This window comes from Trichosurus vulpecula, chromosome 2, assembly GCF_011100635.1.
Source record: "Trichosurus vulpecula isolate mTriVul1 chromosome 2, mTriVul1.pri, whole genome shotgun sequence".
Classification (NCBI taxonomy): Eukaryota; Metazoa; Chordata; class Mammalia; order Diprotodontia; family Phalangeridae; genus Trichosurus; species Trichosurus vulpecula.
This window is the reverse complement of record NC_050574.1, coordinates 120,911,847-120,936,635: the sequence shown is the minus strand read 5'-3', so window position 1 is coordinate 120,936,635 and position 24,789 is coordinate 120,911,847. Positions and strand designations below refer to the sequence as shown.

At 40.0% G+C, this 24,789-nt stretch overlaps 1 protein-coding gene across 1 annotated transcript in view; it reads left to right on the top strand.

The window, feature by feature from the left end:
* Positions 1–24,789, top strand: part of UVRAG (UV radiation resistance associated) — a 416,256-nt gene that overhangs the window by 217,670 nt on the left and 173,797 nt on the right. Inside the window, exon 12 of the mRNA XM_036745375.1 lies at positions 6,317–6,482. Within this exon, the coding sequence (XP_036601270.1) occupies positions 6,317–6,482 (166 nt within the window). The remainder of the gene's footprint in view (positions 1–6,316; positions 6,483–24,789) is intronic.

The following is a 24,789-nucleotide window of genomic DNA, read 5'->3' as shown; positions in this document are numbered from 1 at the left end:
ATTGTTTCTATTCTTCCATGCTACTTTTCCTGATTCTTTCTGTCAGTGGTGATCCTTCCCTCCTCTGGTCTCATAACACTATATGTTCATCTTATTTTCGTCTTAGTTATCTTTGTATTTTCCCTAATATGTATCAGTGTATTGCACATGATAGACAATGAATAAATGATTGTAGTGTGCAAAAACACCTTACAGTAATTTTCTGTATGTGCTAGTACATACTTTTTTCCTAATTTTATTCTTTTCAATGGCACACATCCATTTTTCAGTTTTATGGTATTAACTTTGACTTCCCTGGGTACCTCCCAATATTCATCTTAGGAAACCACTTTAGGTACACAAAGTATGCTTTGCAAAGTGCTTAGTGGTAGAAAAAAATGCTAGATTAGGAAGTCAAGAGGAGTTTAAATTGTAGGCCTATGAGATTATGGGTAAGTTGCTCATCTTCCTTGTGCCTCAGTTTCCTTATCTGTAAATATGAATACTACCTTAACTTACAGAGTTGTTCTGGAAGAAATACTTTATAAACTCTGAGGAGCTATTGAAATGAGTGTTAGAGCTTTTGATATCATTTGCAGAAAAATACCAAAGAATCAGTCTTTAATAGGTAATGAAACTTTAAACCAAACAGAAGCACTAAATGATAAACAGAGACTTAAGGAATTGGTGGAGGGAAAATGATGGTTGAAATGGGTTTTTTTCTTTTTTTTCTGTCACAGACATGAGGTTCATTTTTGTTCACTTTTCCCCTCTCCTAGCATAACTATCTAGAACCTTACTAGCCCCCTGGAGTAGCATAAGGAAGGGAAATTTTTGCTCTGCTTTAGGTGTTAGGGACGTCATCAGGTCTTACTGGAAAAGCAGACCTTGGAGAACCTGAACTCAGATTTTGGCAGGTGAGAAGCCTGTAAGATCTGGAAACTTGGAAGCCAGTCCCTTTTTGGTGTAAGGGAGGAAAGTGGTTGGCAACACTTTGCCCGAGGTTGCCCAAGGCTCCAGGGCCAGGCATAGCCCATTACTAACCACAGGAGTTCCAGTTTTCCCATTGGAGACTGTGGCAGTCTTCAGGTTTGAGCTAATGAAGCAGCCCCAATTCAAGCAGCTTCCCTACCGGGAGGTGGTTTTCCTTCTGAGGCTGTGGAAACCCCCTGGGCCCTGTATGGCTTTACCTATGGTCCCTTTAAAATTCTTTTTAATATAAATCCACAGCACTGGAAACCTAACACCACTATGTTTAATAGCAAGGCTGTGACTGAAGCCCTGTTACAAACTGTATCTCTTAGTAGGAAATGATGCAGTTGGGTTTTTGTGTTGCTTTGTTTTATTGTTTTGATAGGCAGAGGGAGGTGTGCTGTGGTGGTGACAGTGGTAAATGCATTCCTTTTTGAATTTAGCTTTCCACTTTTGGGGACTTCTTTCAGATATGTATATATTTGTATTTTTCAATTTAAACAAAATCATTTTAATCATTAAAGACTTTAAAGTATCATGCTGATACTTAAAGATGAATTGAGGCAATGGCTTGTTCCCATAGCACACAAATTCAAGGTCTTGCTGTTTGGGACCCCTTTGGGAACAAAAATAAATAAATAAAATTAATTAAAAATAGCAGAGCCTTTGGCATTGCACATTTAACTTCTTTGGAGACTAATTGAGAAGCCACCTGCTGCTGTGCACGCATTGTGCGTGTACCCCCCACCCCAACATCCCTTGAAGGTTTTCAAATTCTGTCTCTGTCAAATCATATCAGAAAGAAAATTAGGATCATAGGGTTTAGAGTTAGAAAGCACCTTAGAGGTTATCTAGTCCTGGAGAAGGAAAGACACTGAATAGGTAACTGAAGGACCTGCATTTGAATGTTGCCTCTACTATTTACAAGCCGTGTGGCCTTGACAAAGGACTTAGCCTCTTTGAGCCCCTGTTTCTTCATGTGTAAAAATGAGGCATTTGTGCTATATAGCTTATGAACTCCCTTCTGGTTCTGAAATCTCTCTCATGAATAATAGTGCTTTGCAGATAGGAAAATTTAGTAGCAGAGTTAAGATTTGAATCTAAGACTTTTGGCTCTAGATTTAATGTTTCTTACCCTGCACTGAATATTTCTAAATAAATTCTCATGATAGATCAGTTTCATCTCCACTTAACTGTTATGGAACTGTGTAAAGGTCATTTGAGTTCCAAAGTAGAAATGAATGAAATTCATCTTGGTGTGAGATTTGTGACCATTATGCTTGGTCCTGGGGAAAAACAAGAATGTAGGAGACTCACTTCTTGATTCTCAATGGGTTAATGATCATAAGAGCTGACCCTTCTATGACACTTAAAGGTGGGTACTTTTCTTAAAACTAATAGGTTCTGGACTTAGCCAGCCAGGTCTAACCCTTCTTGCCAACTGTGCAGTTACAGGCAAGCTGCTTCACCTCTCTGACCCTCCATTTTCTAATTTATAAGTATATGGGAGCACCACCAAACTCTGAGGTGGTTGTAAATTTGAAACTGCTATACAAATGTGGAAAATTGACATTATAAATGAAAATAATCAACATGGCAACTCTGAAACAAATATGTAAGATGTGTAGCATCTGTAACATTTAAAAAAAATTTTATATAGCATTTTAAGATTTTCAAAGTTCTTTGCGTCCATGATCTCATTTGACCTGGAGAACAACCCTTCAAGTTAAGTGCCACAGCTGTTCATGTCTCCATTTTACATAGGAGGAATCAGAGGCTTCTAGATGCTAAATGCTTTATCCACGGTTTCACAGCTAATAAACATTGGAGGTAGGATTTGAATCCGGGTTCAGCACTCTCTCCACCACCCCAACCAGCAGTTGCCTGTGAATGTTATCCAGATTCCCAATTTGAATATTGCCTGTTTTCTACTTTCATTTTCTCTGGGCTAATCAAAGGTACGCTCAGAGAGACTGCTATAACAGGCTGGAAAATTCACTGGGAATAATAATATAGCTTACATTTATGTTTGTACACTATTTTCCTTAAACCACTCCCCGCCCCAAAACCACCCCTGCCTTTTTCAAATGAGTCAACCAAAACTCTGGAAATAGGAAGTGTTTGATTTGCCCAAGAACACATAGTCAGTGGCAGACTAGGTCTTTAGCTCCTTTCACATGAAGAAGTGGATCTTCTCCCTGCCAAGGCAAACCCCTCTATATGCACAAGTTGTCCCATCCCATCCCATCTTCTACGGGCTGTTTCCTTACTACTTACAAACATGACTATGTCTTCTCCATTCTCAGAAAAGACTCACTTGATCCACCTATCCCTGCTGGCTATTATCCTTTATCCCTCCTCCCTAAAAGAAGGCTCTCTACAATAGGTGCCTCCACTTTCTTTTTCTTCATCCTCTTTTTAACTCTCTACAGTCTGCCTTCTGACTTGTTCCTTCAACAAGAACTACTCTTCCTAATCACCTCTTAATTGTCAAATCCAGTGGCTTTTTCTCAATCCTCATCCCTCCTGACCTCTCTGCAGCCTTTAACACGATCTCTCACCCTCTTCTCCTGGATACTCCTCTTACTAGACTTTTGCAGTACTGTTCTCCAGGTTCTCCTGCTTTTCTGATCTCTTCTTTTCAATCTTGTTTGCTAGATCCTTATCCCAGCCAGGCCTGATAACTGTGCTCTGTCCTGAGCCCTCTCCCTCTCTTCGGTCTTATCAACTTATGCTTTCAGTTAATATCCATGTAGAGACGACTCTTAGATCTATTTGTCCTGGACCAGATTTTCTTCCACCCCCCAGGCTCTTATCTCTGACTGCCTAGTACACATCTCAGATGGTATGTCCTGTGTACATCTTAAACTAATATGTGCAAAACCAAACTCATCATCTTACTCCCCAGACTCTACCCTCTTCCAAACTTTCTATTATGATTTAGGCTACCACCATCCTTCCAGTTACTCAGACTTGAGATCTAGGTGTCATCCTTACGTCCTCACTTCCTTCCCCTATCTTCATAACATCTCTCATACTCCCCTTTCTTTCCTCTGACACTGCCTCATGCTGGGCCTGCTAGGTGATCTCTCTGCCTCCTTCCATTCCAGTCCATTTTCTACTCAGCTGTCAGACGGATCTTCCAAAAGCCCAAGTCTGACCATATCACTCCCATTTAAGAAATTCCAGTGACTCTTCATTACTTGCAGGATCAAATATAAAGCCCTCTGTTTGACTTTTAAAGCTTTTTATAACCTGGCCCCTTCTTACTTTTCCATCTTTTTACACCTTTTTCCTTGCCACATACTTTACAGTAAAGTGATATTGACCTTCCTATTGTTTCTTCAACCATACATTCCAGCTCCCAACTTCAAGCACTGTCACTGTCTGTCCCCCATCTCTGCATTTTTCTCCCTCCTCATTTCTACCTCCTAGCCTCCTTGGTTTCCTTAAAGTCTCATTTTTTTTTCTTTTATAAGAAACTTTTTTACTTCTCATTTATCTTACTCTTCCCTCTGACACTGCTCTAATTTATCCTATCTGTATCTTATTTATATTTAGTTGATCTTTCCCATCAGACTGTGAGCTCCTGAAGAGCAGGAACTTTTTTCCCCCCTTTCTTTGTATCATCAGTTCTTAGCACAGTTCCTGACTCATAGTAGGTCCTTAATAAATGCTAGCTGACTGACTCCCAATTTAAGCATTACTTCCACTCTACAGTAGTACTACTCATCATCAAGGGTGGCTGGTTGTAATAGGCTCCCTTTCATAAGAAGTTACACTGCTAGAGGTAAAAGAACAGCATAAGAAGGCAATGAATGTCGGTGAAGTCACAGAATATACAAGAAGAGGTTATTCCTTATTCTCTTATGAATTCTGTATCGCTCACCTGGAATTTCTCAGATTATGCATTTAAACCTTTTAAGTGATTTGGTTGGTTTTTTTTAAACCTTGGGGACACATTGGGCAATTACTTTTTTCCTCTCTGAGGAATGGAGAAAGCTTTTATGTTGCATTACTTACTGTCAGTTGAGTGCCTGAACGATCATTTATCACTTTGTAGGCAGTGGCAGAAAACTGGATGGTGAGTTAAAAATGTAATTATCCATAGCTTCTTAAAAGTTAGACAACTACTCTCTGCGTAGGATAATATAAAATCTTTCCACGAGCGCTTCTGTCTAAAATACATGGATTAGACGGTGTACAGGCTATAAGACCTATAACCTTTTGCGTTGACTATTTCAGAACTGTGAACTGTTGAATTGTCTCCTTGTGCCGGCTGTCTCACCTCTAGATAATACCATTTTTCTAGAATTATTTCTGCATCACTTTTATTAATGGCATGAAGCCATCAGGCGTGCAACTTTATAACGTGCTTTATGGGTTTATGTTTTTAACCTCAGAATTAACCTTTTTTTGTCTACCATTTAGAGAGTTGTTAATAATTGAAGAAATGTCATGTTTCTATAGATCTGTGTATTTAGTTACTCCAAACTAATATCAGAGTATCTAATAAACTGTGGTGACTATGGCCCTCCTTGTTATAGGCTGGGGAGGAAGGACACAGAAGTTTGAATAGTCTTTGATTATAGTGTTAACTACAAGGGTATCTTGCCTAGCCTCATTGATAATTGATTATGCAAAAATACAGCATGGCCAAAATGTTATGAGGTGGGAGGTGGTGCGGTTCTTTAGGGACAATATTTATGCACGTACAGTAAGGAGAATGGTGGTAGTAAACATCTGATGATCCTGGCAGTTAACTCTGATGAGGCTTGAATGCTAAATCAGATTGTCACTGATCATTTAACCAAATGACATTACATTGGTGTTTTGAAACTGTTGAAGATGGAGCTTACTTTATAATGCATCAATAGCGTTCTTGGAGAAGGACATTAGTGAAGGCTATGTTATGCCGGGTATGCCTGTAACGTGGGGTGCCTGGAACATACCCAATATAATTCTTATTACTTTGCTTAATAGGAATCAACTTTTAAAGGAATAGGGTAAAGCAAGAGGCTTTTTTTTTTTTGGAGTGGGGAAGGCAGGGCAATTGGGTTTGAGTGACTTGCCCAAGGTCACACAGCTAGTAAGTGTGTCAAATGTCTGAGGCCGGATTTGAACTCAGGTCCTCCTGACTCCAGCACCGATGCTCTACTCACTGCTTCACCTAGCTGCCCCAAGCAAGAGGCTTTTTAAAAACAGATTTATAATTTAAAAGAAAAAATTCATGTTTAGATTAATTCTTAGTGTCTTGCTATTTAATAGTTGAAAAAATTATTTTCTTTTTGAAAACAGAATCCTAATGTTTACAAAGGTAATTTCTATGGGTAAATAAGGATTTCTTGTGTCTTTGAATCGGCAGCAAAAGATGATGGAAGCATTGCTGTTGCTCTTGGTTACACAGCACATTTGGTCTCCATGATTTCCTTCTTCCTTCAAGTGCCCCTCAGGTACCCCATAATTCACAAGGGATCCAGATCAACCATCAAAGACAATATCAATGACAAGTTGACTGAAAAGGAGAGAGAGTAAGTGTCTCTTTTTGTATGCTTTTTGTTGCACACCATAGAGAGTATAATGTGATAAAAGTCATTGACCCGATTATTGGCCATGTATACATCAAGTTGGCTCTTCGTGAATATTACAAATAACCTTCTATAAGGTGCTTTCCTTATAACCTTTCCCCATAAGTACAAAGTAAATGACTTGCCCACAGTCATAGAGTTAGTAAGTGTCGGATTTGAACTCAGACCTCTTTTGATTCCTAACCAAGTACTACTTCCACTATACCAATGCTGACTCTCCTGTGTGATAGGGGCAAGGCCAGAATTTGAGTTTGGTTTTTCAGAGTCCAAGTTATTTTTGGTGTTCTTGTAGCAGTTGGGAAATAAGAATTGAGTAACTTACTGGCCGTAATGTTCTAAAAGAATTGTCTTAGGAATCCTCCATTTCAATATTGTCTGAATCTTCTGACTATTGGTATACGTAGTATTGAAGTCCTGAGTCTAAGATGTCTTAGCTGTCCAGTGTTTATGACAATGCCCATTTCTCATCCCCCATCTGGCCTTTATGAAATGCCGGTCTGGAACACTGTCCTGTCTGAGGAATGTCTTACACACTTGCACAGTCAAGGGAACTCTATGGAATCTTTTAGATATTTCACTTTGAGGCTTATGGCTGCACCAAATGAAGGAATGTCACCAGAGCCTAATTGCTAGAGACTCTTCCTCTCTCCCTGCCAGCTGTTTTTACCAAAATCTGAACAGCGAGTTTTCAAAATATTTTGGGCAGTGAGGGATGGGGTGGGAATAATTTGTTTGTTAAGTTTTGTTAATTGTCTTTAAATCGATGGCAATTTTCTGTATTGTGCCACTTAAGTAGCCAATAATTGAATATGTTCAGTGCAACTCAATGAAAGAATCACTAGAGTAGGAGTCAATCATTTATATTGGTTACATAGTAATTTATGTGATCATCATTTGAGCATTACAATACTGCCTTACAGGGGTTGTGTAAGAATTATCCCTATTTCGTAAATAATAATGTTATACTCATGTAGCACTTTGTGTGCCTTCCCATAATTCTGTGAAGTAAGTACTGAAAATATTATTAGCTGCATTTTACAGGTAGAGAAGCTGGGTTTGAGATACAGTTGTTGACTGAAGAATTAGAGCAGAGGTTCTTAAGCTGGGGTCCAAGAACTTAAAATTTTTTTCAGTAATTCTATTTCAGGGTAATAAGTTTTCTTTGTAATCTTACATATTTTTATGCATTTAAAAACATTATTCTGAGAAAGGGATCCAGAGACCTCCCCAGGCTGCCATATAGGTGCATGACACAAAAAAGGCTAAGAATCCTTGAAGTACAGTCATTCATCATACATTTAGTGAACTTCTACTCTGTGCACTCTCATAGATAAAAACTAGAAGGTACTTGAATGATCATCTGGTCTATCATTTTATAAGTAAAGGCACTGCTGTAGACACTGCTTGTTAGGGTGGGAAATAGGGAAGGATTACTAAAATGAATTAGGCTTAGACTGTCATCAAAGCATTTAACACTTGATAGACAAAATAATAAAAATGTTAGTACTGCAAATATAATACACAGCAGAGGGAGAAGTGCAAGAAAAGTACTAAAAGTTCATGAATGGTAGGCGTCTTTTCTAACTTGGGAGGTCAAAGAAGAGTTCATAAAGGAAATGGCCTTTGAGGCAGACCTTGAAGGATGTCAGAAATGATGTGAACAAAGCCACAGAATTGAGAACATGCATGATATGTTCAATGGATTGCACATCATACAGTTTGCTTGCTAGCTATGATCTGTGAAGGACAATGATGTAAGGTAAGACTGGAAGCACATGTGACAGTTAAGAGAGTTCCTTTAGGTCCTCTGACCCACAATGCCTGGAAGGAGTGTAATTCGGTCAAAAGGGAGCTAGATTTGGAGTTCAGAGCTCAGCGCTGCCACTTACTGTCTGTACGACTGTGGGCAGTAACAAAAACAGTGAATGGTATTTATAGAGGGCTTTGAGGTTTGTGAAATGCTTTGAGTCTACGAGTTGTGTACAAGTATTATTCACATTGTCCAAGTGAGGAAACTGAATCTCAGAGAGGTTCAGTAATTTACCCATGATTGTATAATTAGTGTCAGAGGTGAAAACTGAACCCATGTCTTCTTTATTTTAAGTCTGGTCTCTCTGTTGCGCCAGGCTGCCACTTTACCCTTGTGGGACTCAGTTTCTTCATGTGGAAAATGAGGAGGTTGGACTGGATGGCTTTTGAGATTCTCCCAGGTCTAAATCTGATCCTGTGGTCCCATCTTCTCAGTCCTCCTCTGTGAATGAAGAATGTATGTGCTCTCAGATCTTTCATTGAACTATTTGAAAGAGTAATGCTTGAGGCTCTTCAGAAACAGAAGTGTTGTACGTCACTTTTCCTTCTATTTAGAGTTAACAAAAATCAAGACTTAAAAAAAGACCATAACATTATACATGAGTAATAATGTACCTTCCTTCTCGTATTTCTGATTGGGGAGCTGAATGAAGACTTCATAAAGGAAATAGTCTTTGATCCAGGCCTTGAAGAATGGCAGAATTTCACCTTAGACTCCAGGCTGAGTTCTGCACATATTAACAATGGCCTTCTTTTAGAAGTTCAGATGTGCTGAGGTTCTTGTCACTTTTGCAGTATTGCTGTCACCTCTAGCAGACAGTCCCAGCAGACGCATTGCTGATCCTTTCAAAAGACCGGAGCTCTGTCTTTTAGGAAGTGTAGGGCATGTTTCCCAGTCATGGTTTTTAAATCATATGATCCAACCAGGTCTCTTGAAGTCCAGCTGGTTATAAAGTAAGCAGGCAGCTCCAGTGCAGCTCTGCTGGGTTTTTGCCTCCTTGAACTTACAAAAATGATGCCGTTGCTACAGCCTTTCAGAGCAGAACCTGAAGAAAGCTGATATTCAGTTGTTTGAAAGCTTTTTGAACCTACGAATGAGATTATCCACTGTGCTATTAAGATCAAGCAGTTGTGATAGTGCAAAGCTCTAAACAAAACCTAGGCTAGAGAGAGAGAGGATCTGACTGACCCATCTTTTTAGTATTCAAAAATACAGAAGAAAAGACTGATGCTTTTCATAAACCTTTACCTTTCCAGTGATAATGTAATAAAATGAACGTGGGACCTTTGTAGACCCAGTGCTCTAGTAGGTAAATTGACATAACTCAGATAGACTTCCAGCATCTTGTGGTGTGTTGAGAGCAGCTGCTGTGCTCAGCCTTTCAAGCACTTAGCCTGCAGGATACATGAGGGGGAGTGGATGTAAATAAAGTGCAGTAAACTCTTAAAAGAAGAAATAAGGTTAAAGGCCAAATTTGTCACACCATCTTTTGTAGATTCAGTATGATTTCTTTAAAGCACTTGGCAGGATCTTCCTGACCTGACATACCAGCAGAACAGAGGTTAAGTGTTTTTTCACCAGGTTCTCATGGTAATTCCCAAGCAGAAGCTTCTCTTGAAAGAGGAATGTCATTTGTTACTTTTCTGAATCTCCTTCTAAGAGGCTCATGTCCTGGAATAGCTAATTCTCTTGTCCTAAGAATCATCCTTTTCCTACGCATTTGTTTCCATAAATAGGGTGACTCATTTAGACACAGATCGTTTTATTAGCATATGCTTTTACCAAAAGGCTACCATTCATTTCAATTTAATAAACATGTATTTAGCACTAGCTGAATGCAAAACTGATTGGTGTCGGAGGTACAAAATATTACAAAATGATTCCCGTGTTTAAGGGCATAATCTTATAGAGGCGGTGAGACATGTACTCAAATAAATAAGTAAATAAAATACAAATTAGATTACAAATTTAAAAGAGAGGATCAAAGTGCTGTGGAGGAGTAACTAATAATTTCTGACTTGGAAAGGTTCATGGCTAGCTTTCTTTAAGAGGGAGCACCTGAACTGGACCTTGGGGAAAAAAGGGTTTCAGCAGGGGCCAGAGGAGAGCAGTCAGTCAGTAAGTAGGCATTTATTAAGCACTTATATAAGGAACTGTGCTCAGCACTGGGGATGCAAAAACAAAGAATGAAGCAATCTCTGTAATCAAGAAACTTACATTGTAATGGGGCAGACAATAAATACTTATAAATATATACTGAATAAATTCAAAGAGCATAAATACCAAGTAGTTAAATAAAAGAGGGGGAATCAGAAAATGTTTTATTTAGAACAGTGAGATTCTGTGAGACTGAGTTTGGGAGAGAGTTCATTTCAGGTGTGGGGGATGGCCAGGACACAGGCACAGAGATAAGAGATGGACTGCACTGTGAGAAAAAGGGAGAAGGCTAATTTAGCTGGATTTTAAAGTATAGGATGGGGAGTAATGTCAACTGAAGCTGGGAAGATAAGTTGGGCTCAAGTTGTGGATGTCTTTAAAAACTAAATAGAGAAGTTTATGTTTTTCCCTGAAGGGAATAGAAAGGTACTGAATTTGATTGAGTAGGGGAGTAATGTAGTCAGACCTTCATTTAAGTAAAATCACTTTGGATACAAGTATGAGTGATGGACTGGAGTAGAGAGAGTCCACTCTGGGCTTTGAGAACAGCATAAACAAAATCACGAAGACAGGAGAGGATAGAATAAAATTGAGAAACAGTTAATAGTCCATTTTGACTGGAATATAGAGTACCTTTAGATAATAGTGAGAGGTAAACCATACTGCAAAGAGATCAAAGAAGGAGGAAAAGTACTTAAGTACACAAGTAGCAGCTCTTCACTGGCAAAGATCTGGAAACTAAGTGGGGAAGGGCTGCTCATCAATTGCAGAAAGGCTGAGTAAATTATAGTATGTGAATGTATGTAGTAGAATACTATTATGCTCTAAGAAATGATAGCTTCATAGGAACCTGAGATCTGTATGAATTAACACAGAATGAAGTAAGAACAAGGAGAACAATTTATACAATAACAGCGAATTTATAAAGACAACTTCTAAAAACTTAACTGTGATGAATGCAGTGACCAACAGTGATTCCAGAGGACTGTTGAAGAACTATGGAACTTTGTTTCTCTTTTCTTTCCTAACCCTCCAACAGAGGCAATGGATTCAAGTTTCAGAATGAGACATAAATTTTTGGACATGGACAGTGTGGGGACTTGTTTTGCTTTTTTATGCATATTTGTTACATGGGTTTCCTTTTTCTTTTCATTTAAAAGGGAGGGGTGGAGAAAATAAATGCTTGTTAATTGAAAAATATAAGAAAATGAAAGTTTTTTTAAGTGGGCTAATTCCAGATTACAGCTGGTCTGCTGTTGCCAGAGCTTCTCCTAGTGTTTGTCAGTGTGACTGGCATTTGTGGAGTATGGCATTAATGTGGAGTATGGCTTTAGCGTTTCCTGTGGAAGCAAATTGAAATTCTTGAAAGATGAACAATTTTTGCATAGTGATTGATGATGTTTGAATGTGCAGAAATGCTGATAGTGATACTTCCTGTGTTCCCTGGTTATATCTCTATGTAGGTTTGATTATCAGGAGAATAAGGCCAAAAACGTTCTACATTCTTGCCAGTAACTTGTATTTTGGACTAATACACAAAGCAGGTAGTTTGCTGAAGTCGATGAAACTACTAACTAGCTCTTTACAGTTTACAAAATACTTTCCTCAGTAGCCCTATGACCGGTATTAGAGGTAGTATTATTATTTTCTTTTTTGACTGAATCTTATAGATGTGAAATGACTTTCCCAAGGTGACACAAGTAGTAAAGTGTAGCACTGGAGACTTGAATTTATGTCTATTAAGTTTAAGCACTGGGCTCTGTCTCCCTGCACCAACTGCTCAGGATTACATATGGTAGTGATGTCAGACCAAAATCACAATCATTACATCAACCTGGTTCCCAAGAGAGTGAGAATGAGCTATCTTAATGGTACTGCATCTTTCCCTCTCTTGTCATTGTGTGTACAGCAATTAAATATCCATTTATGTAAAAGAAACCTACAAACTACAAGAACAATTTAAATTGTGACCACTGTAATATGATAAAGGAGAATAATACTGAAAGCTATCAGAACTCTGATCAGTGCAGTTAACAATATTAAGTCCATAGAATTGAAAGTAAAAAATTGCTTCCCTCATTGGGGTTCTAGGGAGAGAGGTCAAGGATGAGGCACATTTTGTCAGAGATGACCAATGTGTTACTTTGTATTCCTTAACTGTACTTCTTGATTAAAAGTGGGGAATCCCTGGGTGGGAGGATGAGAGTGGAGTTGGGGGTTGTTGGGACTAGCAGTTATTGGAAAGTGATTCTTTTCAAAAAAAAAAAAACCATTAAAAATTAGGACAAGAGGAACATACACATGTATCAAACAAAGTATTGGACTAATCAGGTGGCTCTTTCCCCTTCTCCTAGCAAGCATGTAGACAGGGGATATTCTTCTGTTGTCCTGGATATAAAGGGCAGTTCAAAGGAATCATTTGGTACTACCTGTCTCATGTGGCTTCTTTAAATGTCCAGTACTGGATGGGGGTGGATATGGAAAAACAAAACTGTATAGAAGAGACCTAGGGATTTGAGTAGACTTTGAGTTCAGTAGGAGTCAATATTGTATTGTGTTAGGAAAGAGTTAATTAAGTCTTAGACAAGATTAATTGAAATACGATATACAAAAGCTCTGGTGATGATAGTCCTATTGTACTTCATCCTGGGTAGACCATATCTGGAATTTTGTGCCTAGGTGCCACATTTTAGAACAAACATTGACGAATTGGATCAAATCCAGCGGAAGGTGACAGGGACAAGGAGGGGACTGGCAATCATGTTCTACAAGGGTTCTTAACCCTTCTCAAGCCTCATGAATGTATTTTTTTTTTATTTTGGTAACTGTTTCAATATAGTTGCTTTTCTTTGTAATCCTATGTATTTTTATTTTATGCATTTAAAATCATTATTCTGAAAAGGGATTCATCAGAAAAGGGAAGCCCAAAGCTTCACTAGACTGCCACACACAAAAGGTTTATGACTCCCATTATATGGGGATGACTTGAAGAAACTGAGAATATTTAACATGACAAAATGTTATCAGAGTGACATTCTACTGCTGGCTTCCATGGCAGATGGTTGGTTGTAGGAGGAGTAGGAGAAGAGAGAAGAATTTGAACAGAATAGTGAACAAAATTGTGTTGGGGATTTGAAGGGAGTGGTGATGGAGAGGTCAGAGATTGAATTTGGGGAGGGGAAATTTGGAAGAATTTGGAGGAGAAAAATCTCCAATCCAGCTGTTGATCTAAATTTTACTTCCTGACTGTAAGAGAATCAGGATTAAGGATGATTAGAGTGTATAAACAGATTAAAGAGGATCTGGAAGTATTAGAGTTAGTAGTGTTTAGAATTGTAAGGCTGGCAAGACCACTCAAGTAAGAGATGGTATTGGAAGAAATGGAGATTCAGTCATTAAGCCTTTCTTAAACAACTTTGTTGTTGTTTTTATACCTGTCTCTTCTTGACTCCATTTGGGATTTCCTTGGCAAAGTACTTCAGTGGTTTACCACTTGCCATTTTCTTCTTCAGCTCATTTTACACATGAAGAACTGAGGCAAACTGGGTTAAGTGATTTGTCCAGGGTCACACTCAGTCTGAGGCTGGGTTTAAACTCATGAAGATGAGTCTTCCTGACTCCAAGCACAGTGTGCTATCCACTGCACCATTTAGTTGTCCCTTAAATTGTTGCTGGTTAGTCATGTTCAACCCTTTGTGATCCCATTTGGGGTCTTCTTGGCAAACATACTGCAGTGGTTTGCCATTTCCTTCCTCAGCTCATTTTACAAATGAGGAACTGAGGCAAGCAAGGTTAAGTGACTTGTCCAGGGTCACACAGCTAGTAAGTTGTTTGAGGCCAGATTTGAACTCAGAAAAGTGAGTCTTCCCGACTTCAGGACGGGTACTGCATCCACTGTGCTACCTAGCAGCTCTTCAGCACCTGCTATGAGCCTAAGCCTGGGGACAGAAAGAAAGACAAAAGACAGTCCCTGTTCTCAAGGAACTCAGAGCTTAATGGGGTGACAATAAGCCAACAACTCTGAACAAACAACTCTCGCCTGTGGCTCCAAGAAGCTCTAGTATGAGCAGTGGCCACACCCTGGTAAACCATTTCAGCAGATGGGCTAAACCAGGTTGAGGGTAACTGACAGGCCTCAGACCCATCAGTGAGTTAGAGGGATGTCTACCACAAGCACATGAAGACTTTTCGTGGTGGAATGGGCAGATGAGAACAGTTTGTTCCAAAGGCCATGAAGGCAGCTGAAGCAGGTACTCTGGTGTGATTAGAGCTTGGTCATACATAAAAGATGCCATGGTCATTCATTGCATCCCAAGCCATTACCAGTCATCCTCACTTTTGTCATGCCACTGGACTTCATTGTGTGGAAGAAAGAATGAGGCTGATGACTGTGCAACTCTCCCTTACTTAAATCCAATTCATGAGTAAGTGACGGCATCCTGTGACGCCATTGGTTATCTTTGAAAATGAAGGACGAATAATGACGACAACAAAGATACATGCAGTATAAATTGGAGATAATCAGCAGAAGGGGAAGAGTCTGGCATTAGAGAACTAAGCAAATAGGTGTGGCAAATTGGTGAAACTGAAGGGGCTGAAGTGGAACTGGGTATAGCCATGGATGAACTTTTGTTGAGACAGGGAATTTTTGTCAAGGCTATCAACTTATTAAGAGGTGATAATTGCTTGTAAAAAGTTTTAACTAAGTGCTTAGGGTTGAAGTATGCACACCTACAAGTAGTTTCAGAAAGTCAGACAGCATGGAGCTAGTGTTAAGTCTTGGAGATACAAATACAAACAAAAAAGAAAGACAACCCTTGATTTGAAGGAGTTTACATGCTAATGGAGGAAGACAGCTGAAAAGCAGGTCTTTATGTGTGTGTGTGTATGGTGCGGGGGGCGGTATTTGGAAGGTGATGGGGAGGAGGGGGCTGGAGACAAACTCTGGAGAGTCACCAGCACAGGAGGGTTGGAGAGGAAGCATAGCCCACTTAGCCCCTTCCTTAAAGTGGAAGTGAAAAACAAGGCTAAAATTTTCAACCTTTATAATTGAAAGTAGGGGAACTTTTACGGTGACTTGAATCCAAGCTAAGATATTTGTATTTCTTCCCTAACCAGAATGACTTATGTGTTCTAAGGGTAGGATATCTCTCTTCTAGAGGAGAAGGTTAGGAGATTCAAGCTCTAAGTTGTCAGGGAGAATGAAAGGTTCCTAAAGAAAACAGAAGCAAGGGATCAGTGGGGAAAAAAGGGATTTGGAGGAGGAAGAGAAGAAATGACCCACTTTTGTTAGGATAATGGTGAATGGAACAGTGTTAAACAGAGGAGAAAGGGAAGGAAAAATACAGCTGTATAATTAAAGCTTAAAAACAGACTTGGGGCACTTTCTAAGGAGGAAAGAGCTGGTTGTTCTGAAGAGGAAAAAGCTACTTGTCTCCCCAAGAAAAAAATTAGTAAAGCCACAGGAACTATCAGGTGAGGGAGCCTCCAGTAGAGGACCAAGGAAGAAGAAATGGGCAATAATCGTAGGGGGGGGGTGCTTTGCTCTCAGGGTCCCTGAGGAAGCTATTTGTTGACCTCATAATGGCAATGTATCTAAGACATTAACAGGGAATTTCCTGAGCATTATAAAAAAATCATGTCTATCGTTTATATGGTACTTTAAGTTTTGCAAAAGCACCTTAAATATGCTATGCCATTTGATTCTCACAACAGCTCTGTGAGCTAAGGGTTGTTATTATGCTCATTTTGCTGTTGAGAAAACTGAGGTAGAGGTTAAGCGACTTGCCCAGGGTCACACAGCTAGCAGGTGTCTCAGGCTGGATTTGAACTCGGGTCTTCCTGACACTAGGCCCCCACAACTCTTCTCACTATGCCATCCACATGCCCAAGTGGATACCTGCCCACTTCACTTGATTCATGCAGGTACAAGTGACACTTCATAAGGAAGTTAAGAAGTATTGCCAGTGATTGTGAAGTCTTGAACAATAAATTGAAGACCATAGGGGTATAGATTATGTTTTTCTCATTGTTGCCTATAGAAAGGCAAAGGGATGCGGAAGGATTTGGGAAGTGAACAGCTGTCCAAAAATGTGACATAACAAAAGGGGATTTGGATTTCTGGATCATGCCTTCAGTATAGGTTTGACAGATTCCTGGCCAGAAGTGGAGTCTATTTACCAGAAGCTGGTAAGAATGTTTTTGCCAGGTGTCTTGCATATCTAATCAAAAGGGCTTCAAACTAAGGAGCTTGGAAAGGGAAAAGACTGCTTTTGTATATCCCCAGAGTGAAATATTGGAGGGAGTAGCTTGGGATTCACACAAGACAAAAGCCAACAAAGGAGCCACTTAGGTGTCTTCCACATGCATTAAGTGTCTATACATAAATGCACAATGGCTTGGCAATAAGCCAGAAGAACTAGAGACCTTAATGCAGGGAGGCACATTTTACCTGTTTGGTCTTACCCATGTGTATCAGGAGGGCAGAGTTTATAATCTCAAAGAGGATCATAAACATGTCTGAAAGGTTCGGAACCGCCGGATATAAGAAACTCTCAAAGTAGAAGGCAGAAGAATCAAAACATTTATTTAGGCTCCACAGTAACCAACCCATGAACCAGAAGCCCCATTTTGATATGTTGATCAAAATCTTCCAGGCCCAATAAGTACGCCTTGCAAGAGTAACCAGGAGGCTACAGAGAAGCATGATTGCGTAAAGCAAAATCATGCTTCCCCCTCGATGGTAATAAGATTACCCACTGGCCTGAAGTCTTTGTTCAGCTTCCTCCCGTAGGTCAGCTCTGCTACTGGCAGCTCCTGCTTCAGCTGTGGCTGTAACTGACGTAACTGTCGTAACTGCCTCTGTAACTGCCTCTGGCTCCAACTGTCGCTGTAACTGTCGCTGTAATGGCCTGAAGTCTTTGTTCAGCTTTCTCCCGTAGGTTAGCTCTGCTACTGGCAGCTCCTGCTTCAGCTGTGGCTGTAACTGACGTAACTGTCGTAACTGCCTCTGTAACTGTCGTTGTAACTGTCGCTGGCTCCAACCGGAAAAGGAAGAGAGAGCTCTTCGAGCTGTCCTCTCCCCTCTTATAGGGTCTCTGACATCATCAAGCTCCGCCCGAATGACCAGGGCCGATTGGTTCCTGAGTTGGCCCCTCCCCCTAGCATAGACATTAACACCTCCCCTCAGCCAGCCTCATGACTCATCACACAGGAAGTTGTCTGCTTCCCGGCATGCTCCCCGGGCCTCCTGCCCCGGAAGAGCAAGCCACAGTGTCCAGGGAAGCCCAATGAGGCAAGCTGAGTCATTCAAAGAAAACAAAGGCCATTCTGGTTACACTCCACCCCTTGTTATAGGATACATAATCTAATCAGCCATGTATCCTAGAACATACATTGTGATCCAATTACAAAGGAAACTAAAACATATCATTCATTATAAAGCAAAACATATCATTTGGTGACATTCCTAAATATTGGTTTACGATTCAAATGTGATCCACCCCTAGGTCCCAGCAAGATAATCTCTTCAATCAATCATCCCCAAAATAATTATTAATAATTCAAATATCCACCCCTAAATCCTTGTATCCATTACATAGGATCAATAATATCATAACAATAAAACAACACAGCAAGGATAACACAAAATAAGTAAACAGAACACTATCATCATTTCCACCCCCCTTGAACGATTGGGGCTCAAAATCTTGGGGTGAGGGGTGAAGGTCTCATTTTCCATAGCTTCTTCATGCTGAAATTGGATGTAGAGATGGCCCTGCCCCCAAAAAGTCCCATTCCAGAGGTCATTTCTTTAACAAGCTGGCAGGAATTCCAAGAATGCTACATGCTTAGGCAGTCACCGGAAAGTGCAGGGTGCTTAAGCCTGAAGGAAACAAAACTAGCAACAAGGTTAGCCAAAACAAAGGACAAAAAGAATAGACAAGTATGGACTATAATTCTTCAAATAAAATCATCTCAAGTTTGGTTGAGATTTCAGTTATGCAAAGATCCAACATCAGAGCCAAACTCAGGTGGGAAATGTTTCTTTTCAAAAGGAACATAATGAGGAAGCCAAGAGGATCCCACCCTAGATAGAGACTAAGATTGTCCTCTCAGCCTTTCCCCAGATGTACAAGTTTTCATCCGTTAATCACACAAGGTCACCTTCACTCTGAGTGGCTTGTGGGCTTGCAGGAGCAGTTCTTATTTCCCTATTTCTCGTGTTATCAAGGCCTTTATCTCTGTACATTCTATATAATTCATTGGTTGGAATTCCATCTATCATTTCAAAACCTACCCCTGCTCTCAATAAAGCAGTAAACATTTCTTTCCTTGTTACTCTCCTTTGGCGCCAAGTTTGCTGGTTATTCACCCTTCTCTCTTGAGGAGATCTATCCCTTCCCCAGTCACCTAAGTCATATAACTGTAAAATCTTATTTATCACTGTTGTAAGACGGCTCCCTACTTCTCCAAGTAATAAATTCAAAATTAGTTGTTTATAAGCAGGGGGAGCTGTCCTAATTATTAAATTCCTATGAGGCAGTTCCATTGAATCATTGTAATATTTGTCTGCAGTTCCTGTCATAATGGCAGTCTTCATTACCTCCTCCTTTAGTCTCATGATACAATCTCTAAGTGAATACCAGGGTCTGTGCTCAGTGGGCCACATAGAATCAGTAGCATATCTCTTATTGCATCCCACAGCGGCTAATGCCAACAGAGTAGTCCTGCTATCACCATCTCCTTGCTGATGATGTTCCCTAAAAGCTTGTTGAACTAGAGGATCATGGCTGATACCTATGAATCTCATGCAGTCTGTCCCATCTACTGATATTCCACCGGCCCCTTGATCACTGAGTCTTACCATCCAAGATATCAATGGTTCTCCTATTCTTTGGCTGAATCTACTCAAAATATCTGTGACCTCTTGCGGTGAGAAATCTTCCTGAATTTCCCTTGTAACTGAATCTTCACCTCGGGTTTCTGTCTTCCTCCTTTGTATGGGTCGAGCCCTTGTCTGATCATTTAACCATCTCCTATTCTCTGTGTGAGGCACATCCTGAACCCCAGTAGTGTTTTGTGCCTCAGCCCCTAACATTGTCTCATTCTCTCCCCACTCACTTCCTCTGCCACCATGGCTAGGACGAAGCAGGCAGTCAGGCTCTTTCTGGGCTGGGTTGAAATGCACTCTGGGCTTTTTTGGTCTCCTGTTGCTCTTAGCCACATTAATAGAAAAGTTCTCATTTGAGTCAGTTTGGTCTTCTGCTATCTGAGATTCCCCTTCTTCCTGTGGGGTAGGAGTGCCCCCATGTCTTTCACTTAATCTCAATCTTTCGTATACTAGCCGGTAGGCTGATAACACTATCCAGCTTTGCCTAGATAGTGATGCCCCTGACTGAATCCCAACTTCTCGTAAACACTTTTCCAAATCCCTAGGATCTCCTCTCCGTAGCCTTGGTTCCCAGTTTTCACAGGGTCCAGCTTTTTTAGCCAATTCTTTTGCTAGGGAGGAATAAAATGGATCCTCCCATCCTGGGATATTCATCTCTTCCTCTGAAATTGTTCTGCTTCTAAATAGAGATCTTATACCTAGCGATCCTGTTCGTGACGCCAAATGTATCAGGAGGGCAGAGTTTATAATCTCAAAGAGGATCATAAACATGTCTGAAAGGTTCGGAACCGCCGGATATAAGAAACTCTCAAAGTAGAAGGCAGAAGAATCAAAACATTTATTTAGGCTCCACAGTAACCAACCCATGAACCAGAAGCCCCATTTTGATATGTTGATCAAAATCTTCCAGGCCCAATAAGTACGCCTTGCAAGAGTAACCAGGAGGCTACAGAGAAGCATGATTGCGTAAAGCAAAATCATGCTTCCCCCTCGATGGTAATAAGATTACCCACTGGCCTGAAGTCTTTGTTCAGCTTCCTCCCGTAGGTCAGCTCTGCTACTGGCAGCTCCTGCTTCAGCTGTGGCTGTAACTGACGTAACTGTCGTAACTGCCTCTGTAACTGCCTCTGGCTCCAACTGTCGCTGTAACTGTCGCTGTAATGGCCTGAAGTCTTTGTTCAGCTTTCTCCCGTAGGTTAGCTCTGCTACTGGCAGCTCCTGCTTCAGCTGTGGCTGTAACTGACGTAACTGTCGTAACTGCCTCTGTAACTGTCGTTGTAACTGTCGCTGGCTCCAACCGGAAAAGGAAGAGAGAGCTCTTCGAGCTGTCCTCTCCCCTCTTATAGGGTCTCTGACATCATCAAGCTCCGCCCGAATGACCAGGGCCGATTGGTTCCTGAGTTGGCCCCTCCCCCTAGCATAGACATTAACACCTCCCCTCAGCCAGCCTCATGACTCATCACACAGGAAGTTGTCTGCTTCCCGGCATGCTCCCCGGGCCTCCTGCCCCGGAAGAGCAAGCCACAGTGTCCAGGGAAGCCCAATGAGGCAAGCTGAGTCATTCAAAGAAAACAAAGGCCATTCTGGTTACACCATGTTTGGACTGTGGCTATGGATGGGAGTACCTCCTACAGGAGAGACAGGATTGGTAAGGGCTGAAGGCAGAGGAGGATGGGGACAGGGTTCTTATTGAGGAACCAGGGAGGGAAAACATGACAAAAAAGTCAGAGAAAGGAGAAACAGAATGATCTTATCATTGGTGTACACTGCAAAGAAGCTGGACAAAAAGAAGAAAAAGATGAGGAATTTGAGAAACAGAGTACAAATCCAGCGAAGAGGCAGGGTACATACATCAGGACAGGAGACTTCAGTTATCCAGACATGTGCTAGAGCCTTCTCTCTACCAAAAGCAGAGCAGCTAATAACTTCTGTTTGAATATAAGTTGTTATTACCATCCTTTGTTTTGATATTGCCTAGATTTCTCCCTATATCTCTTTTTCTCCTCTTCTCCCGCCTAGAGAGTCGTCCAGTATAACAAGGAAACTACATAAAAAGACAAAGTAGTGTACAAGCTCTGGCAGATCTTGTTGAACTGGGAAGAATGCCAGGGCTTTGTTGGTGAATTGATTTTATCTGTTGTGAGAACCAGCTGAACTAGACACAGAGATGGTCGTCACTAGGTGGGACTTGGGGCAGCAATTTTTTTTTATTTTCAGCAACTCAAAAAGATCATCTACTAATTGCAGTTATGACATTTGTGAGACTTGTGTTATCCATGAAGTCATGGACCCTTAAAGTACAAAAGTATTTGGATGAAGAGTCTGTTTCAGAAACAGTGGTAGTGGTAGGCAGAATTTATCTCCAATATAAGAATTTTATTAGAAACATAAGCTGATATATCAGTAAGTAATTTGTCAGAGGCTTATAATTCTTGCTCTTTGCTTCTGCTGTCTGCTTCGTGCAAGTTTAAACACCTGTTGACACCAATTTATATGAAGAATTATATTTCTTCCCATAAAATTTTCCCAGCTTCTGTGTGTTAATTCAAATGTTAAATATAATTCAGTAGGTCTCAAAATAAATGCTCTTTTTGCTAAATTAGCATCTGCTTGCTTTCATCACATCCAATTAAATCAGATGGCTTCTGTCCAGAAGTGGGAGATTTACACTTGGATTGATTTGCACCCAGCATTAAGTAGCGTGGTTTTAATTTGCAGCCTTTACATAGTGTGTCCTATAAATTAGAACATTTCTTATGACCTTTCATCTCAGTTTTTATTATGGTTTCTTAGTTATCCCTGGCATTTAGTGAAGGGAGTAGACCCCAAACCATTTGGATAGCAGTGAAGTGAATAATTTGGGGCAGTGAGAAAGGGTAGTGTGGGCCAAGAAGAATACTTGGGTTTGCTGTTTTTCCTTACTTTTAAACATCTGCTGGAATTAGACTTAAAAATGTAAGCAAACAAACTTAATTTTGAGGGGATAACAATGTTTCTGAAATAAACAAGATGGTTAGTTCAATATTTTCTGCTTAATTATGGGAATTGACCTAATTTGAGAAATCTGTACTCATCTGAAAGTTGTCCAAAAGGATTTATAGACTAAAATAAATTAATGGAATTTTAGCATTTAATCAGTAACTTATTTTTAGTGGAAGAGTTGTTAAGGATTTGGTGATGTTTATCCAGGAGAAGAGAAGACTTAAGGGAGAGACGTGATCATTTTCTTCAAGTTTTTAAAGTTATCATGAGGAAGATTAATTTATTCTACTTTGTCTTAGTGAAACCTAGAACTTTAATGGATAGAAATTTTGGGTACTCAGATTTTAGGTCAGTATGAAGAAAAACAAACAGGACTATATAAAAATGGCATGGACTGCTTAATTGGATGATGAATTTTCCATCACCGAAAGTCATAAGGGCCATAGATTAAAGGTGGAAGGGAAATTAGAGGCCACTGTATCTAGCTCTCTCATTTTATGGCTGAAGAAACCAAAGCTGAGAGGGGTTCTCTCACATCTAATTAGTGCCTGAGGCAGGACTTGAATCTTAGACTTTCTGACTCTAAGCCCTCTACAACTCTTTCAAGCAGAAACAGAAAGACTACTTAAAGGTTTGCTATAAAAAAACAACATTCTTCCTGGAGAAATAAAAATATAGTATTCCTTTGGTTCCTTTTAATTCTGTGATTTTATGAGATTAAGTCCCAGAGAAGCAGAGTAATTTGCCTAAGGTTGCACAGCTAGTTGGTAGCTGAGCCAGTATTAGAACTCCAACAAAGACCTCCTGATTCCTAGGAAAGAGCTCTTGTAACTGTACATTATTCTTTAATTCTTTTCATTTAGTAGTAACTTAGTTTACCATATGGGATGGGAGTGAAAATGTAGAAATAGTAGATTTCTAACTTTTGGAGGATCATAGTATTTTAGAGCTGAAAACAGTTTTCAGGCTCAGGAGAAGCTATGACTTGTTAGAGGCCAGATATCTCGTTGGATTAGATGTTTGGTTAAAGGTGTGCTTGCTGAGTACACAGCAGCATCATGTGCCCAGTGTCTGCAGCACTCAGGCATTCAGCATGCACTTTGTTTGCCACCATGGGAGTGCAGATGAGGCAAAAAGAATCTTTGTCAGAAATTCTTCACTAATTATGAGGGAATTATTTTTTAAATTCCAGCTAGCTCATTTATGTCATTTAGCAAACATTAAGTACTCTCTGTGTATAACACACTGCACAGTCCTGGGGGAGATACAGTGTTTAGGAAAGACATTGTTTTTCCCCACATAGATTAGTTAGAGGGGTTATGATGCTAACCCCAAAGTGTAATTAGAACTCCTGTATAAGTGCAGTTATTTGTGTTAATAGTTCAGGATTAAATGGTTTAAATTGCATGCCTTATTTTGTTTTAACCAATTTTGATCTTTGTTTTAATTAACTTGTCAGTGATCAGGTTGTATACAGATATCCAATTTGGAAATGGAAATCAGTCTATCAACTAGACTTTATTAAGCATACAAAGACAGGCAAAAAACAGCCCCTGCTCCCAAGGAGCTCATAGTCCAATGGGGAGATGTCATACAAAGAAATCGCTACAAACAAGATGTGCACATGACAAATTGGAGCAGTGTGAGAGTGAAGATGGGACTTTAGCTGAGACTTGAAGGAAGCCAAGGGAGCCAGGAGGCAGACATGAAGGAGGGAAGACAGCCTATTAATTCCAACAATTACAGGTCTTTTTTTTTTGTTTGTTAAAATATTATCGGTCTCATTTTTTTTTGATCATTATTCAGTGTTTGCCATGTCATCTACAGATTCTTTTCTTGAAGAAAGTATTCATGATGTAAAGTGTGGCTTCTGTGTGGTCTGTAACATGCCTCTTTCATTTCTTCTTCCTGGCTCATATTTCTGATATACTGTTCATCATTCACACCTATTCCATGCTTTCCGTTAAAGTCATTAAGTATTAAATGTATGCTGATTTGATTTGGAGACTCTTACTGAGTTTGTCATTTTATTTTCTGACCTCATCTTCCTCTGCAGCCAATTTTGATGTATAAGTTATAGTCATCTTCATCACAGACTTTTTGTGAAGATTTATCATGAGTACTGCAGTATGAAATGACCGGATACTTCTGGGTAGAAAATAGTTTCTTTCTGTCTTTGGGAGTACAATAAAGCCATCTTGATAAACAAGAATTTGTTAAGAACCCTAATGTGTGCCAGGCATTGGAGATATGTGTGGCATTACAAAAATCGACCATGTATTGGGGCAGAAAGAGACCTCTCCAAAAATATAGAAAAAGAGAAACACTAAATTTATCATCTACTCATCACAATGGAACAAAAATTAGCTTTAAGAAGGGTACTTAAAGAAAGAATTAAAAAGTAATTG